This window comes from Mytilus trossulus, chromosome 1 (genome assembly GCF_036588685.1).
Source record: "Mytilus trossulus isolate FHL-02 chromosome 1, PNRI_Mtr1.1.1.hap1, whole genome shotgun sequence".
Classification (NCBI taxonomy): Eukaryota; Metazoa; Mollusca; class Bivalvia; order Mytilida; family Mytilidae; genus Mytilus; species Mytilus trossulus.
The window spans coordinates 36,073,076-36,091,659 of NC_086373.1; the positions used below are offsets into that span (position 1 = coordinate 36,073,076).

At 29.7% G+C, this 18,584-nt stretch overlaps 1 protein-coding gene across 1 annotated transcript in view; it reads left to right on the forward strand.

Annotated features, from left to right (window-relative positions):
• Nucleotides 1–15,883, forward strand: part of LOC134723094 (NUAK family SNF1-like kinase 1) — a 33,076-nt gene extending 17,193 nt beyond the window's left edge. The window contains exons 3-7 of the mRNA XM_063586737.1: nt 1,429–1,580; nt 2,420–2,485; nt 4,083–4,202; nt 10,453–10,585; nt 11,927–15,883. Of these exons, the coding sequence (XP_063442807.1) occupies nt 1,429–1,580; nt 2,420–2,485; nt 4,083–4,202; nt 10,453–10,585; nt 11,927–12,960 (1,505 nt within the window). The 3' untranslated portion in view covers nt 12,961–15,883. The remainder of the gene's footprint in view (nt 1–1,428; nt 1,581–2,419; nt 2,486–4,082; nt 4,203–10,452; nt 10,586–11,926) is intronic.
• Nucleotides 15,884–18,584: the final 2,701 nt, after the last annotated feature.

The window sequence follows — 18,584 nt, forward strand, 5'->3', positions numbered from 1 at the left end:
ATGAAATGTAAAGTGCAGTGTTTAACAAACTCCAACATTTATACAAATAGATGTTTCCACGGATATCTTATACCTCAAATGCAATGTACATTTTTGCAGGTGTTTGCCAAATTAAATATACATAAGTATTTAGTAAGACTGGTACTTTTAGACCGCATTTGTTATGTTCTATTGAAAACATATCTAATAAAAATTAATTAAACCTATAATTTAATATGTTGTAAAGGAAATACTTTTAGCATTTTGAAGGGCCAATTTTGGAATTTATTACCACTCCACACCTACCCTAATACATCCTTTTCAAGTGAAAAACAGCTGTTTAATAACCAACAGAGGAAATAATTCTTAGTTTTCAATCACCAATTCAGCAATTATAAGTTGGCAAACACCTGTAAAAGTACAAGGTTACGTCAAGTTTCTTTCCACTGCATTACTCAAGATCGCACCCATTACTTATGTGCATTAATTATGATAATAGTTACTAACTATTGAATTACCCTCTTGACACTGAGGAGTAGCTGAAGCACGTAAAATGCAGTTGACAGAATCTTAACATGCAGTTGTCAATTTTCTTCTTATACAATGAATCAGAATAAAGGTGAAGACATACGCATCTTATTAAATATTTCGGTGACTGCGTTGACCGCAGACTAGAAGATGAATTTCTGTGTAACCTTGTACCTGGTACATCAGGGTAAACTTTTTATTCAAACCATTAATCTTTATGTATTTAAATGTGGTGAAATTAATTTTGTGTCAAACCACATTTCTTTATTATCTTCTGCAACAGATTTATTAAATGTATCAGACAACAATAGGTAATCTATTTTAATTATTTTGTCGTCTGCGGCTTTCTGATGTAGGTATATTTTGATTGGGTTAAATTTTCGCAGATATTCAATGAATTCAATGCAATTTTGCATCCTGTTTACCTAAACGAAGATTTGGGGTATATAATGATAATCTGACAGCAACTTAATGACACAAAATTGCAAAAGACATCTCAAGGTCAACTTATAGTCTTCACTGAAAGACAGGTGTCTGTACATTTCATGAAGCTCTTAGTTCTTTATGAGTAATAATTACTAATGAAGTTCATTAACTTGTCAAAGTACATGTATGTAGGTTAGTAGCCATGTAGATGGTAGAATTTTGTCTTTTATACCTTTATAATAAAGTTCCAACAAAAAGTTTACATAGATATGTAACAAAAATTTTCTTCTTTAATACAACCTGCAGTCTTCATGATAAACCTTTGAATCCACAAGCTCAATTATACGAAAAAAATTAAGTTTGATTCTGTAAGCTTGTAAAAAGGAGTTAAGAAGGCATCAGCAGTTTAACAAGCCTGGACTGGTGGTCTTGAAGACTGGAGTTATTTGTCAATTTTGGAACAAAGATCTTATAACATGTCTTTTTTTATTTCAGTTTTTGAAAACAAAGACAAAATAATTCTAGTCATGGATTGTGCATTAGGAGGAGAACTATACGATTACATCAATGATCGACAGAAGTTAACGGAAAATAGTGCTCGAAGACTCTTTCGCCAAATATCATCTGCCATAAATTATTGTCATCAAGTAAGCGACATACAATATATATATTTTATGTCCTTTTAAGATTCATAAAATGAAATCTAAGAAAAGTTTGATAAAGAAAATATTATTTTGAAATAATCTTGTTCTGGATAAAACCCCAGTGGAGATATTAAAACTTTTCTTTAAAAAAGTTTGAATGTCAAGTTTAACATCACTCACTTAAGATTTAGCTATTTTATAGCATGAAATTATGTAAAATACCAAATTGTTTACATAGCTTTCAATGATTTAGAAAGGATCCCAGGCCTAACAATGTCATATAAATATTCTGAGAAAAGAGACCAAGCTGAAATATTAAAATGTCTTGTAAAACGTTTGAATGTCAAGTTAAACATCTGTAACTGTATTAGATTTAGCACTGAGGGTGTTAGCCCAAGAGGGTATAGCTAATTTATACCATGACATTATGTAAAATACAAAATGGTATAAATAGTTATGTTATATAAATATTCAGGGAAGAGAGACCCAGCTGAAATATTAAAAATTTTCTTGTAACAAGCTTGGAAAAAAACCAGCTGAAATATTAAAAATTTTCTTGTTACAAGCTTGAAAAAAACCAGCTGAAATATTTAAACTTTTCTTGTTAAACTTCAAGTTAAACATCTGCTTCTGTATTAAATTTAACACTGAAGGTGTTAGCCCAAGAGATATAGCTAAATTATACAATGACATTATGTTAAATGCAAAACGGTTTACGTAACTTCAATAATTGAGAAGGGTGGTCTTTCATGAAGCATGCTTAATGCAAGATATCTAATTACACTTATTGACAACTAATTAACATTGTAAGTTTAACTGTATTCTATTTTTGTCTGTTTTAGAATGGTATTGTTCATCGAGATCTCAAGTTAGAAAACATTGTTTTAGACATAGATGAAAATGTAAAGGTAAATTCTATAGATAAGATATCAATCTGACAAACAATAGCACTCTCCTCTAAAGAGGAAAAAATAGACTGCCAAAACAGCGTTCAAAACATTTAGAAAATGCACCTTTACTCAAATCATAAAGATGATTAGAAGAAGACACATTCATTTGATGTTTTGTCATGCTTTTGAAACTATTAAACTTATCTATGGTATAATCTCTACTCAAAAGTAAGTATGGTATATTCTCTAACCAAAAGTGCATATATTCTGATATATTTAGCAGAAATTTGTGAAGGATCATGTCACCTACTGTTATAAATTACGTCACTTTGATAAATTCTTTTTGAAAATTATCCTCATTATTTAAATTTGACAATGCTTTTCTTATGTTTGCTAACACTTTGCCCCAGACCTACAATTATTTTGGCAAATAACACCCTTTTTTCTTCAATCATGTCATTATATATTAGAATCAATTTGGTATTTTATTTCGTAGGTAAGTATGCACACCTTGACAGCGTCCCAGTGCTGATACTTTACACTATAATCATGTCTAGAATTACAATCTATTTTGGTATGTAAAGAACAAGCTTGAAAAGCAGATTAAAATATCATTTCATTAAATGAAGATCCCTTTTGTGATCATACGACAAAAGGAACCATTTATAGGTGTAATGTTGTCAGTCGAAGATTAAGTCATTACCATCAGGGATCTCACAATGTGAATTCCAGTATATATGGGTGATGTATTTATATGGGCTTATATCTGAAATAAGAGTAAAGATGTCATGATACGTTAGAAAGGTGTTTTGTCTAATTCGGAAAGTGATAGGAGAATGTGATGTTTGTCCCGCTGTTTTGGAATGCAAGGTCACACATGTCTTAAAAAATAAAAATGTTTATCACTAGCTTATGGCATTGATGTGTCTTATTTCATAATTATAAGGTTAACAGCACGACAGTTCAAAAAGTCATTGTAATCATCCCCTGCTTATATTGCAGTTTTGTTCATGTGAAGCAAAAAAAACCAAAAAAAAAACTCTTTAAGGCTCTTGTGAAAAGTGTTTTATTATGTTCTTAGGATACAATTTTTTTTTTCGAATGAAGTTGCAAGAATGAAGATTGGTTAAGAAAGGTGGCACCGACGTTTTTTTCGTTCTTCTATAATAATCACATTCTTTTTTACTTGAATAATAAATCCTTAATAAGTACAAATTATGCTTTTAACAACAAAGAGAAAAGGGTTCTAATTATTTGAAGAATTTATTCCAAGAACCACAAAAAATATTTTATAGTTAAGTCAAAAAAATTATGTTTCTAATATGAACTTATTACCTAGATTTGTGTATAGTGGACTTTAATCCATCAAATTGAAAAAGTGATATAATATAGAGTAATCCAATTAGTGTGACAAATTTAGGTAAGACATGTACTTGTAATATGAATTAGTTTGTAACAAGTCAAAGGGTCAAGTATCTTAATTATGAAAATGAGAATGTCAGATTATATAAGTCATGGTAAGAGTTAGGTCATAGAAAAAAGAGGTCAAATGTAAGTTTACAGATCAATTTGTAATACACTAATTTTCAATGTTTGTATAATTTTGTATTTTCAGATTGCAGATTTTGGTTTGTCTAATTTCTACAGTAAAGACACATTATTAAAAACATTCTGTGGTAGTCCACTATATGCTTCCCCAGAAATTGTCAATGGTCAGCCTTACTATGGACCAGAGGTAAGAGTTATCTCTCTTTGTGATATATTTTTCCGACAGAAATATGATTAATTTTTTTAGGGGATGGAGGGGAAGGGGGAGCTGTTGTGTCTCATTCAATAAAAGCAAGAAATCCTTAGATTCAGTCCTGACGCTTCAAATGAGAGCTAACTTAGGGGAATGAAAAATCTGTAGATTCCCACAAATAAATCTTTGAAATATACATAAAAGTTGAAGTTACCAAGTACATCCTATAACAGACTTTATCTTGGCACTTCACCTTTGGTGGAAGAATAAATGTTTCTTAAATGGTTTTTTACCTTTGAAAACAGTTTTCTGATCAATATGATCTTGACGTCAGTATTTGATAAAAAGTGAAAATGATGTTGAGAAATATGGGAGATAACAAGCCCTATTGACTCATATTTCAAACAACATTTAGCTATATTGATATCATCAATGGCCATCAATATATATTGATAAAACATCCAATTTAAGAATTTTTTAAGTAACGGAAGTAAAACTTTTATAACTAGTTTGATATATTGATTTTTCATTCTTAACAGTTGAAAAGGAATTGATTTGACTTGTATCATTGATTTCTTGATAAACTATGCATTTATTGATTTTGTACACCCTTTTCAGCAATTTATGTCAAATTTCAATGAAAGAGAAAAGATAATATTTAATGCAAAAATGGACTTTTTCGTGTGTAGTATTTAAACTTAGAAAAACAAATACAGTTGGCATGGCAATAGGCAGAACAGATTTTAACTAATAATTTAATTTAATTTATAGTTTATTTTAAATGTTTAATGTTTACCTGTGCAACCTGCTTTTTAAACATTCAGGTAAAACATTTGTCACCTACACCTAATCACACAGGTAAAACCCATAAAGTAGAAATTTATTGAGCAATTGACATGTATATTTATAAATTTTTGAAGATTGTATCTCTTTCTGAAACTTTTGGATAAAATTACCTCCCCTTATTTATGAAAACACTGTATTTATTGTTTTGAGTATACAAGAACTCAGAGATATTTTGGCAGTTGTTTAAATAATATTAGCAAAGTTTGAACTTGGTTGACTTTCAGTTTTAAAGCTTGAATTTGTAAATATGAATTATGTGTAAATTATGCATTTAAATGTTATTACTAAAGAAATTTATTGGTTTCGAGAGAAATTATGCAAGTTTTTTTTTCCATTTAATATTACACATACAAATTTTAATGTTAAACAAGGACACATTATAAATACTTTGTATGCAAAATTTGAAAGAACCTCTTTCTCAACAATGTAATGATAAAACTTTAAAACTTATTTAAGTTTTGTGACGCCAATTTCAGAAAACTTACAGATATTTTTGCGTAAAAAACGCACACCTGCAAAATAGTAATCATTTGAAGGTCATAGACAAAGTTGCACTTCCCTTTAATGTAAAACTAGTGTTAAATTCCTTCTTGTCATAAATTGACAGTCAAATAGATTCTTCTTTTTAATTTCAATATTCAGATGTATAAATCAATTGTCAATAACACTATATATATGAACTTGGTTTATTCTAAATATTGAAGCATAATAAGTAGTAAAATCATTGGTCAATTGTGATCCTTTAACTAATAATTGATGACCATTTTTTGACTGAAGTACAGAAGGCTTTAGCTTGTCTCTGTTCTGATTCTGCGTTGTTAACAGATTGGAAAGGGGCATTGGAAAATTATTTGAATGTCATTTTTTGCATCAATAGACTTACTAAGTTCATGTGTGCTGAAAAAGAAATATTAGTCTTAATATCAAATAGTAATTATTATGTTCAGTCAAAACTACAATGAAATGCAATTTAAAGTAAATTAGATGTAGATTTAAGGTTCATTTTTATTGGCAAGGGTGACAAAAAATAATTTATTACCAGTAAATTTGAGTGGTGTCAATTATTTAACAAAAACTGTATTAATCTTTTGTATGTAAGAGCTTTAATGGGGGTTATTTCTTTTGAACAATAACTTTATTGATGATATTTGTAATAAAATCCCTGTCCTTGATATGTTTTAACTGGTATAAATTGTGAAGGTATGAGGAAGACTAAGTTAGAAAAAGAAAAATATCCTGAATTGTTTCATGTCTGCAAGAAATCAACATTAAAACAGCAAACTAAATGTGAAAAATGCTTAAAAATGTTGTCAAAAGGAAATTAATATTTGTGTACACATTCTTTTTAAAGTTTTTGTTTCCTTCTAACACAAATATACATTATGATAAGAATTAAAGAAAAGTTGTTTTCATTGTGTTCGACAAGAAAAAACAGCCATGTCAACAAACCTTGGTTTTTCAGATTAATTGTTATTATTTTAAAGTAAACATACATATACCAGAAGCTTATTTCTATTGTGATAAAAACTGTATAAAAGGTCGTATAAATATGTTTTTGTCCTATTCATTAGACAGAAGATATCTTTATGTCTCAGTCAGTTAAACACTTTGTATAAAAAAACTATATTTATAGACCATAAGATATTATCTTGTTATTTGTTGAACTTTGTTGTGACAAAAACTTTCTGTTCAAAGGAATTTTCGTAAATATTGAAAAAACAAAAAAATTCAGTTGTTTAAAAATTTCAAAAATTACTAAAATATTAAATGTTGAAATTCTATTAGTGTCAGAATATCATTTCATGTCCGTAATCTAGGACATTTCAGTACACATTAACTCAGTGACAGTTTCATCTTTTATTAATACAAGTCCTTTGAACTAATCATTATTTGGCCCAGGTTGTTTATCTTAAGGAAGTGTAGTACCACCGGATCTATATCGTTGTCTGGGAAATACAAAAATACCCAAATTACTGGGATTGAAATTCAATAAAATATTGTTAAAATCTTTCAATTGCTGATAACATCCAAACAGGGCATTCTCTGTTAGATTTTTTTCCAACAAGTGAAATGTCCACCATTCTTTAAAGAATTTTGGTAACCTTGAGAATTTTAAGGACAATGAACTATTTCATATGTTTGGTCTAAGTAATTGGTAGCGAACTATGAAAATCTAAAAACTAAGGAGTAAAAAACAAGTTTTTTGGCAGAATCTAGACCCTCTTGTAAACATGTTTCTTTAAAATGAAAATAGAATGTTGTGCCAAGCCGTATAATCATTTTTAGAAAAGTACAATGTGCCCTTATTGTAAGTTGATCATTAAACGACACAAGAGTTACATTTATGTACATGTATATGATTCATCCTTTCAAATGACACACGCTTTGTATTCAATGATTAAGTCTTTCATAATAAAAAAAAATTGAACAACATGCAAAAATGGAATAAAATATGATGTACAACTCGAAAATAAATCGACCGTGAGCAAAAAATAAGATATTTAAAAAGCCAGAAGCATTTACAGTTAATCAAAGTACTGTAAAACATGGACGTAAAATGATGTAATTTACAAATAAAATGCACATTTCATACAATTGACGTCAATTGTGCAGACTTCAACATTGTTTGATAGTCAGGTTAACATTTTCTTGTATTTGTGACTCAAGAGTCAAAAAGATGTAAAGCATTCTTTCATTGTTAGTTTTTGCCTATAATTGTAACAATTAGTCTCAATTTTGTCTGATGGAAGTGTTTTGATGGTTGTTTAATCCTATGTTCAATATTTTAATAAAATTTTCTTTTGTACCTACCAAATCTTTGACACCTAAGAACTTTCTCTAAACATTTTATATTTACTTGAGGTAAAGAGTAAAAAAGAACATGATTAAGATGAAAGTGTCAGGTAATCTCGCATTTAGATGAATGTTTGTCCAATTTTTATCAATTTCATTCTTCTGGGAGACGAGTCTGAACCTTGGAATTGAGAAGTTTTAAGAGGGGTGTAAAGGGGGGTCTCTGTACAGAAGAATGTGAAACAAACTTGCCATTTCATGATGAACGAACAATTGAAAATGTCATGCATGTTGATCTTTTCAACGATTTTACTAAACACAGTGAATAACGGACCTTTTTCACGACTGCAAATGAAAAAAAATGGCATAACACGTTGCACGAAAATGACCCTTTACCACCCTCTTTTAAAAATGGAGTCATGTTTTTCTACACACTTGCCTAGGATGTTTACATGAAATGGGTATTTTCCAATTCAGTTTTAAGATCAAAGATATCAAACTTTTTACGTCAGTAACAGGATGTCAACAAATCCTTATTTTGTTCCAGATTACAGAATTGGGAAAGAGGTCTGCTTTAAGTTGTAAAATTGTGTAAATAGAACTATGTTTTTATCTCAAAGCTGTTCAAATACTTCATTTGTTTTGAAATTTTTTTTCAAAGTTGTAAATACAGTCTCAATGTGTTTATTTTTGTGGTCTCAATTAAATGTTGAACGCATGATTTCCAATTAATCGTTTGATTTAAATTTAATCGTTTGATTTCAATCTGTTTGTTTTTTTAGTTCAATTACCTTACAAAAAAAAACCACCAATTAAAAATTTATATACGAGCATAACTGCACGTAAACATGAAATTTTTGAAACACTTATATGATATTCAAGTTCTTAACGTAAAGGTCTTTAGATGTTATTGTTAATTTGCATCAATATATTAAAGGGAAAGAACCCCCTCCCTTCAAACAAAAAAATCTCCAAAACGGGGATTCATATAATGTGTCTCAAAGTAAGTCTGAAGAAAATGCCAGAATTGTGAAGAAGACAAAAACACTTTTTTCTCCTCATTTAAGCCAACACTTCATAAGGATTAAGTTAGATTCAAGATAACATTTATAAGTATAATAAAAATGTCTGTTAATAGTAACAAATGAGTCTTTCATTGATTTGTATTAAAAACAGATAAACCATATAATAGTGTATTAAATATGGTAAAAAGAAGATGTATTTGGAATGCTTAAATCACTAGTGACACTTTAATGTTTGTGTTATTCACTTTAAAGTTTTGACCTCGGGATTTCCTTCATGTTTGTTCTTCTTATTTTTATCTAGATGTTATTTGACGTCTTGAGACAAGACCAAAAGTGCTGTCTTTGTATTCGGCTTATTTGAAGACACCTTTCGGAACTTTTTGTAAATAAAAGATTTGAATTTAAAGATTTATAAGACATTTTGAATAAATTATGCAAAAAGAAATAGTTTCTATTTGTTCGTTTGACTAAGGTACATGTAGCTCGAAACAAGACCTTAATTCTTCTTTAAATAACACCCTGCTTGTAAATCTTATGCATTTAAAGTAAACAAATAATATTTCGAGATGTTTAGTTATCCGTGTGAAAGATCTTTATGTTGACTGCAGATTATGCGTTAAATTTAAACCTTTAAATCATATCAAAAATATCAGTATAACACATCATTAAAGTCGTCAAACAGTCTGTTAGTCAAAAACACTGGACATTTTAGGGGATTTATATTCTGGCCCACTAAATTTATGAACTTTCGAACTTAAAAAATGTTAGAATTTTTAATCCTATTGAAACTCGTAAGAGTACAATCAAGTTATGTTGATGTAGACTATTAGGAAACATTTGTGGACTGGTTTATTAGGGAGGTGTTGTTTTAACCAAATCAACAATAAATAAGACCAAATAATTTATATAACAGGATTATTAACTGAGTTAATTTCAATTAATATGGTACAGGTGCAAGTGGACGTTTTAATCCAGATTAAGCTAATCTACTTGATTCTTTGTTTCATTTAAAGTAGACTGATGTTTGCATGGTATAGAGTTTATGTATGAAGGTATAATGTTTATTGTATAAGCTCAGGTCCATTGATTTCTTATCTGACTTATAACTGCCATAGGTTTAAGTTTGGCCACACTAGAAAGCAAAAGTTATAGTTATAATTATATTTTGTCAGACATTTTGGTCAATCAAAATGATGAAAGCTCAATACATCTTATTTCTAATTAAGATTGACATTTTATGCAAATTCTTAGAATATCAAAAAGTACTTGTCAGCACAGATTTCAATAATTCCCTGTAGCTCTGACATTTGGAAAACAATCTGGCACATAATTTTCTCTTGTTCTGAAATAATTATTGCTGGTACTTACAAACAAGCTGGAGACTTTTTTAGTTCTGACTAAATAAAATCCCATGACAGTACACAAAACATTTCAGCTGTAACATCAGTCTCAGGTTTCACAAGTAAATAAATCTCATAAAATTAGTATTATACAAAATAACTCGTGATGCAAAGAAATAATTTCTGATCTGAGAAGTCTTGAGCTTTATGCTTTATTTTATATAAATCTTTTTGTTTCAGGTTGATTGTTGGAGTTTAGGAGTTATACTCTATACACTAGTCTATGGTGCCATGCCTTTTGAAGGAACAGACTTTAAAACACTTAGAAAACAGATATCTAATGGCGATTATTTTGAACCCAATACACCTTCAGGTATGCTTTATTAGTCAGTAAAAACAACATTGTTATTTGTCAAGTAAAGGTTGTCTAGATTGTAATGTAAACCAAAGATATGTTTCATAAAAAAAATATTATCGAAAATTAATATTAGTTTGTGGTTTGTACAAAAATTGTAAATATGGGCTAAAATTATGTGAAATTAAAACAGGCTAATAAAATCTCTCTATTCCAACCTATTCCTCCCTTTTCTTTGCCAAAATGGTAAAAAATGCCTTATTTGAACGACTGATGGCTTTTGAACACCCAGCTGAAAATTGGGTCAATGTCATAACTTTGTTTTTATGTTATAAGTAACTTGTTTGGTGTAAGAAGATACATTCAAATGCTTTGAGTAGTTCTTTTCAATATTCAGTGCGTTAAAACATTGACGTGGTCGGAATTAAAATCAAGGTTAAACAACTGTTTAACCACCTGTCATTAAATCTAGATATTAAAATTTAATATGAGATCTAAAATCAGTCATGTTAAAATGACCTTCAAAAGACCATTGCTTTTTGTTAATGATTTTAATCATAATCACTTTAGCGTTTCATTAATCCCATTATGTGCTCTATCAATCAATCTCTAGATTTCTGGATTGTTATTAATCGTTGGCATTGACCATGAGAGTAACAACCACCTTTTCTTCTCTAAGTTTAGAAATGAAAGTTGACGACAAAAAAAAAAGAAATATGTTTGTTTTTGAAACAATTTGTTTGATGAAAGAATGACATGAATAAGAAATTTGCTAGTCTGACATCTTATTGGTTAAAACTTTGGTCCAAATAATATATCAGGCTTTTATGATGGTATGAATAAAATAGATTAAAATAGTGGTTTGAAATATTAAAAAATACTAAAATAACAATAATTCATGAAAACTACAGTGAATAACAGGCTCTTGTAGAAAGATTGTCACTCTCATTGCATGTTAGAAATCTATAGAGAGTTCTGTATTGTTAACCTGTTTTTCAGAGCATTTCTGTTTTTAACTAATTTAAGAAATATGTAAAGCTGAAAAAGTATAGACTTTCACACATTGTTAAAAAAATATATATTTATCCTTGGCCACAATGTGAATCTGTTTCATGAGTTAGTGAAGCAAACAAACAATAAAGCTACACATTGTGCTGAGTGGCTGATATTTAACTTATATTAAGGATACCTATAACACAGAAAACTTTGTCATGCTAGTTCTGGTCTTTTTCTCCTCATGTACATACATAAAACACTTAAAGAAAGTATGCTTGATAACTTTTTAACTGCTCCATAATAATCTTTTTTTATTTGTTTACCTATGATCAGCATTTCAGTAGTTTTTGTTTGTCTTTTCAGAGGCTGCAGGTTTAATTCGTCATCTACTCACAGTCAATCCTAAAAAACGGGCAAAAATGTCAGATATTCTGAACCATTGGTGGGTCAATCTAGGATACAAAGAGACACCCATTGGGGAACAGTATCCAAGTAATGAAATGCTTAATACATATAAACCTCGTTGCTCTCCATGTTTGTCTTCTGACAGTGAGGGTGAAGGGGACCAGGTTAAACCAGTTCAACCGTTAAAAGGGATATTAAAGAAGCCGAAAACCTCGTACAGCTCTACTGAGGAAGTTGGTGAGGAGGAACAGACAGTAAAAGTTCCGTTACAACCAGTCAAGGACGATAATACAGCTTACATGGTCATGCCTGAAGAAGGACCAAATGTTACTTGCGATAATAATTCTGAAAATAATAATTCCATCGATGATAAAAAAGTTTTTGATTCTGAAAAGAAACCTGCAAGAGGTATTCTGAAAAGGAAAGGGAAATTCAGTGGTGGGGACAGTGGTTGTATACTTAACGAATCTGGAGCTAAAAGTCCTGGATCAGACACTAAAGAGAACAATAGTATGCTTTACGATTTATCTGATATTGACAATGTATTAAACACAACGGATCGATCGCCCACAGAGACAAAAAATAAATTCACTTATCCCGAAAATGTAGTCGAAAGTAATAATAATACCACTGTTGTAGTAGTGCCTAGAAGAAGTATTTTGAAAAAGGGTGGACAGACAGACCCTAGAAAAAGACTTTCTGCCTGTAGTACAGGGTCGAATTCCTCAGCAGATATATTAGACTTTTCATATGATAGTGGTGATGATAATTACGAAACGATTTCAAATTGTCCGCAGATGGAACGCGAGGGAAGCTTAGTTGGAACACCAAGTTTTGAAGACATGAATAGTGATGGAGACGTGTTAAATACAATTACTGGTACACCACAAATGTATGAGAATAATAATGAATTCTACAACACTGAAGCTGCAAGAGAACTATGTGACAAAGCAAAGCAAATAGTCAAAGATGTTCAATTAGACAGTCAATGAATTTAAAATGTCATGTTGTTATTCCAAACTTAGAACTTCCAGATTCTGAGAAAGAAATCCAAAATAATTGGAATCCAGGTCTTAGATTTTGGTTAGTTAATGCAAAGTTTGCAAAAATAGGCTGTATCTGGGGTGGAACTAATGGTAAACATGGGTTAGCCTGTTTATAAAAGTTAAAGTTTTTGAAAAGGATCCACCGCATGTGAAATGATTATGGCAACTTGGTGCTCCATACTTTATTAATGTTGTTTTGATCTCACTCACAGTCTAACTGTGTTGTATTTATTTCATTTCATCAAAATATATCATTTCAATTATGCAAATTTATTCACCTTTTATTAAGAAGGAAGTGAGAGATTTGCATCTCGTAGATATCATGGTTACAAAAGTAATATTTGTTTGGGTAGCGATGAATAAGAGTTTATAAAGTTGAAACTTTCAGTACATATGATTTACATAATTGAAATGATAATTTTGGGGGGATTTTGCTATCATAGCAACATATTTGCACTCAAAGTGCTCCATAAGTCAAAATATATACGATTTCAATCAAAAATAACTTGTGTATTTCATCTTGTGCCTTTTGTTTTACATATTGTATTGTGATATGCATACATATTTGCTCATCTAATTTAGAATTTGTTAAAAAAAAGTTAAACATCTGAAGATGGAAGCATAAAATATCAGCAAACATTTTTCATAATGAAGTGGGACCACATTGATAATTTACTTTATATAGTCCTTATTGGTATACATATCTTAACTTACTTTAGTAATATGGTAAACATAATCCTTACGGCCAGTAAAAATGTTGTTGGGCCAGTAAAAAATCTCCTTAAATCAGGCTTCACAAGCCATATGAATTAAAAAATGTTTTGAAAGACAAATTTTCACCTCGTAAGTCAAAGTTATTTTGGGAAGACTGCCTACGAGGCATTTTTTATTAGTAATGGAAAAAGTCAGCCATCTTTCCAAAAAAACTAAGAAAAATATTTGGCTAAGTAAATTTAAATTTTGAAAAATAGTCGTTTTTTAAGCATACATGTACATTAATGTGTTTTGTGCCAATAAAATAAACAATGTGTGAGAATGTTGTGTATATGTGTAACCATTGAAGTGATTATTTGTATACAAGTTTAGCATTAGATTTTACATTTATTCTTTTGCTGTTTTGTATGTATATTGTGATAAATTTTCATAAATCCATCATCTTGTAAATAAGCTCAGTATTTATTTTGCTAAAAATGCATTTAAAAAGGTTGATTTTCATGGTGCTTAAAATAAAAGCTCAGTTATTGTTGCTGGACTTTGGCATATATAGTTATTAGCATTTTTTGGTTAAGAGCATTGCTGGTTAATTCAAAGAGAGAGTATACTCAAAGAAAATGGGAAAATATTTAAGGGGTTTCTGGAAAAGGAATGTTTTTCATTTTACAGTTATTAAGGAGAAAATATTGGAAAAACCCAGGGTTCTTAACATCAAATATCTAAACTAGTTCCTAAAAAAAAAATTTGTGGAAAAGAAATTTGATATAAAAATTACACAATTTTTTAGGGAAAAAAATTGTTATAGGATAAGTTTACCATTAAAAAATTGAATTTGAACAGAATAAGATTATTTATATTTCATTAGTTTCTATTTAAAGTCTTGTATACAAACTATTTTATTGGGACAGGATCCTATTTTCTAGTACAGCTGAATGATTCTACAACTATTTTTTTTCTAATTTGTACAGGCTCCCCAATTTTGTTGAAAAACTTGATTAGAAAGAATATCAGCTGGTCTGAATTTTTTTATGTATAGTTAACTAATTTAAAATTAAACAAGCCTTAAATTGTATCCATATTTCTTTTTTCATGAATATTGCAGGATGATCTCTTAAGAGAAATTTGTACCCATTTAATTTTTGGTGAAAATTATTTGCTATGAAATCCACATTATATTTTCTATATGTTTTTATAATGTTATGAAAATTTGACTAGTCATTAAATGGCAACCTTAATTAAGTCTGGAACTCAAAAAGGTTATCTGACCTTTAGGATATAAGCTTGTTAAAGATTATTTAATATTTAAATAAAGTCTTGCACAATAATATTTTTTTCCATGACATAAGCAAACTGAGCTGTATGTAATACACACAGGTTCAATATCAGTATTAATGAAATACATGTTTATTGTTTATTGATATCAAAGTTGTCATAACATAAGTACTGTAAAATCAGAAATTATTGCATGTATTTTTTCATTGCAATTTTGACATTTTTAAAAGACTAAAATGCAATTTTATTTTTTTTTAATAATGAGAAAATTCCTCTTAAATTCACACAATTTTATTTTTAAATATGAGTTTAAATTTTTGTGATTATAAGTTACCCTGTTGCATTTTCCCTAATAATAAAAACAGCAATAATTTCTTAATTAATAGTATTGCAAGGGTTGATTTTTTGGGGGAAAGGAATGGACAAGTTCATGTATTAGAATATTAAGATCAGAAAATTCAAATTCAATGTTTAGTGCTTATAAAATTGTGAGATTAATGAAATATTAGAACATTTTTAAATTCACAAACAGTGTGGATTTTTTTGTGCCATTCTTTTTATTCTTGTCTATCGTTACCTTTAATATTTTGTAAATCATTTCTTATTTGGGTTTCAACAAAGATTTTTTTGTTAAAAAAACAGTGTAACACCAATCTGTCCTTTGATCAGAGGTAATTATTTTAGTCAACAGGTGTCTAAAATTATCAATAAAATGTCCAGTAGTGCTTGGCGTAAAAAAAATCATGGCTTTTCAAATTGCTGATAATATGCTGTAGTATTAAAGCTCATTGAAATGTTTGTAACTAAGTTACATCTCCATATATACATTGTGAATGTCTAAAAACAGCTTTAAATAAAATCACACATAATGTGCTCAATTAAATGCTTGTTTGTTTTCTGTGAAATATCTTTAAAACCTAGACATGGTTTGTTTACCTTGTGTAACAATGGCTATTTTTTTGCATTACATAATTTCATATCAGTTCAAAAAATTGAACATATATCTTAACGATTTATTTTGTTGATATAAAAATGAAGAGATGTGGTTTGATTGCCAATAATACAACTATCCACCAGAGTTGAAATGAATAGGCAGTTAGCAATTGTAGACCACTGTGTACAGCCTTCAACTATGAGAAAAAAACTTGCTGCATATTCAGCTTAAACAGCTGCTGACATAAAAAAAAATTGAAACATTTCGAAGAGAAAACTATCTGACTTGTTATTAAAAAAAAATCATTTGAATATATTGTGATAAAAGAAGATCCAGCTTACTGGTTTTATATTTTGAGTAAGATTTTAGAATCTCATATGATTGGTAATTATGTATCTAGTTTATTGTCAAGTGACAAATATTTCATGTAGTTAAAGGACAATCAAAAATTAGAAATGCACACCTATACATTGCTAGTAACAACATGACACACCTATACATTGCTAGTAACAACATGACACACCTATACATTGCTAGTAACAACATGACACACCTATACATTGCTAGTAACAACATGACACACCTATACATTGCTAGTAACAACATGACACACCTATACATTGCTGGTAACAACATGGCACACCTATACATTGCTAGTAACAACATGACACACCAATACATTGCTGGTAACAACATGACACACCTATACATTGCTAGTAACAACATGACACACCTATACATTGCTAGTAACAACATGACACACCTATACATTGCTAGTAACAATGTGGCATACCTATACATTGCTAGTAACAACATGACACACCTATACATTGCTAGTAACAACATGACACACCTATACATTGCTAGTAACAACATGACATACCTATAGATTGCTAGTAACAACATGACACACCTATACATTGCTAGTAACAACATGACACACCTATACATTGCTAGTAACAACATGACACACCTATACATTACTAGTAACAACATGACATACCTATACATTGCTAGTAACAACATGACATACATGTGAAATAAAACAAAAATGCATTGGACATAGATTGTAAGTGGAGGTCTAGGAAGAGGATCCACTTTACTACTGTAGTTAAAAAAGTATTCTGCATGTAGTAAGTGAGAAGCAATGCATAATTTTCTACAAAATTACTGAAATTAATAACCATGCAATTTATACATTTAATTGAAAAATATACTGGTTGAAACGAATTAATTCAACTTTATAAACTGATCACACATTTGCTCATGTTAAGGAACCATTCTATACAACAATCAAAGATACACAACAGAAAATGTAAGAGAAGATCCAGAGGTCATAGGTTCGATTCCCATATTATTAAATTGTTTGCCTCCTTGCTAAATACATAACATTCAGGAGATAGACCAAAGATGAGTCACTTTGACACCAGAATTCTGTACATGAGTTCTACGACATGTCTGTCAGCTAACATGTAAAACTTAATAAGTGTATGTAGATAAAAGAAGATGTGGTATGAGACAACTCACCATGATGCATCAAAGTCATAATTTATAAAAGTAACCTTTATAGGTCGGTCTTCAACATGGAGCCTTGGCTCACACCCAACAGCAAGCTATAAAGGACCTCAAAAATGACTAATGTAAAACCATTCAAACAGGAAAACCAACGGTCTAGTCTATAGGAAAAACGAGATACTTACGAACCACATCAACACATGACAACTACTGAACTTCAGATTTCATGACTTATGACAGGTGCAAACAATTGCATTGTAAGTTTAGTATAAAGCAACGTATTTTCATAGGAGTTAATTATATATAAATATACTAAATAAATAAATGATTTGGAAAATACGTTGAAAGTATAAAAAGTCATGAGAATTCCGAATGCAATAAGGTTCTATCCGGGCACTCTGGTTCTAAACCTTGGTTCTATCTGGGTTGTTTGGTTCAGAACCTTGGTTCTTTGGTTCGGAACCATGGTAACTGGTTCAACATCCGGGTTGTTTGGTTATAGCAACCCGAATTCCTGGTTCCATCTGGGTTCTATTCTAGATTATTCTTATGTTCCCGTTAAACTAGGAGAAGAAAACCACAAGTATCCGAATAAAAAGGTAAAGTAGGTCAAAGACGCTAAAATTGTTTAATAACATTAAACATTTCAGGATCGACGGTTAAAGAAGCTGTAAGGTATTTAATATCTCTTTCTAATGATTAGGAAACTAGATGAAAATAAAGCATCGTTTAGATTTTAAAAATAAATCGAAATGGAACATTATATCGAACATTATTTTACTTAATTCAGTCGTTCTGTGTTTAATTATTTCCGTTAATATTTCTAGACGTTTTTTAAAACCGACAAAATTTGGAGACCTGTCGTTCAATTGGCCAACGATATATGCATCTAGCCACTTGACCAGTTGACGACTTGCATATATTTTTTAATGCACATTTAAAGTTCGAATGTATTTTTAATTAATAGCTGCTTTGTAACTAATAATTTCAGATTTGATAGAAATACGTGTGAAGTATATAAGTAACAAATCGTTTTGTTCAAAACGGAACCTTAAAAGACATATAAAAAGAAAGTGAGCATCAATTTAATAAGTTCAACAGAAAAATAAGTTATAAAATATAACAAAAATGTATA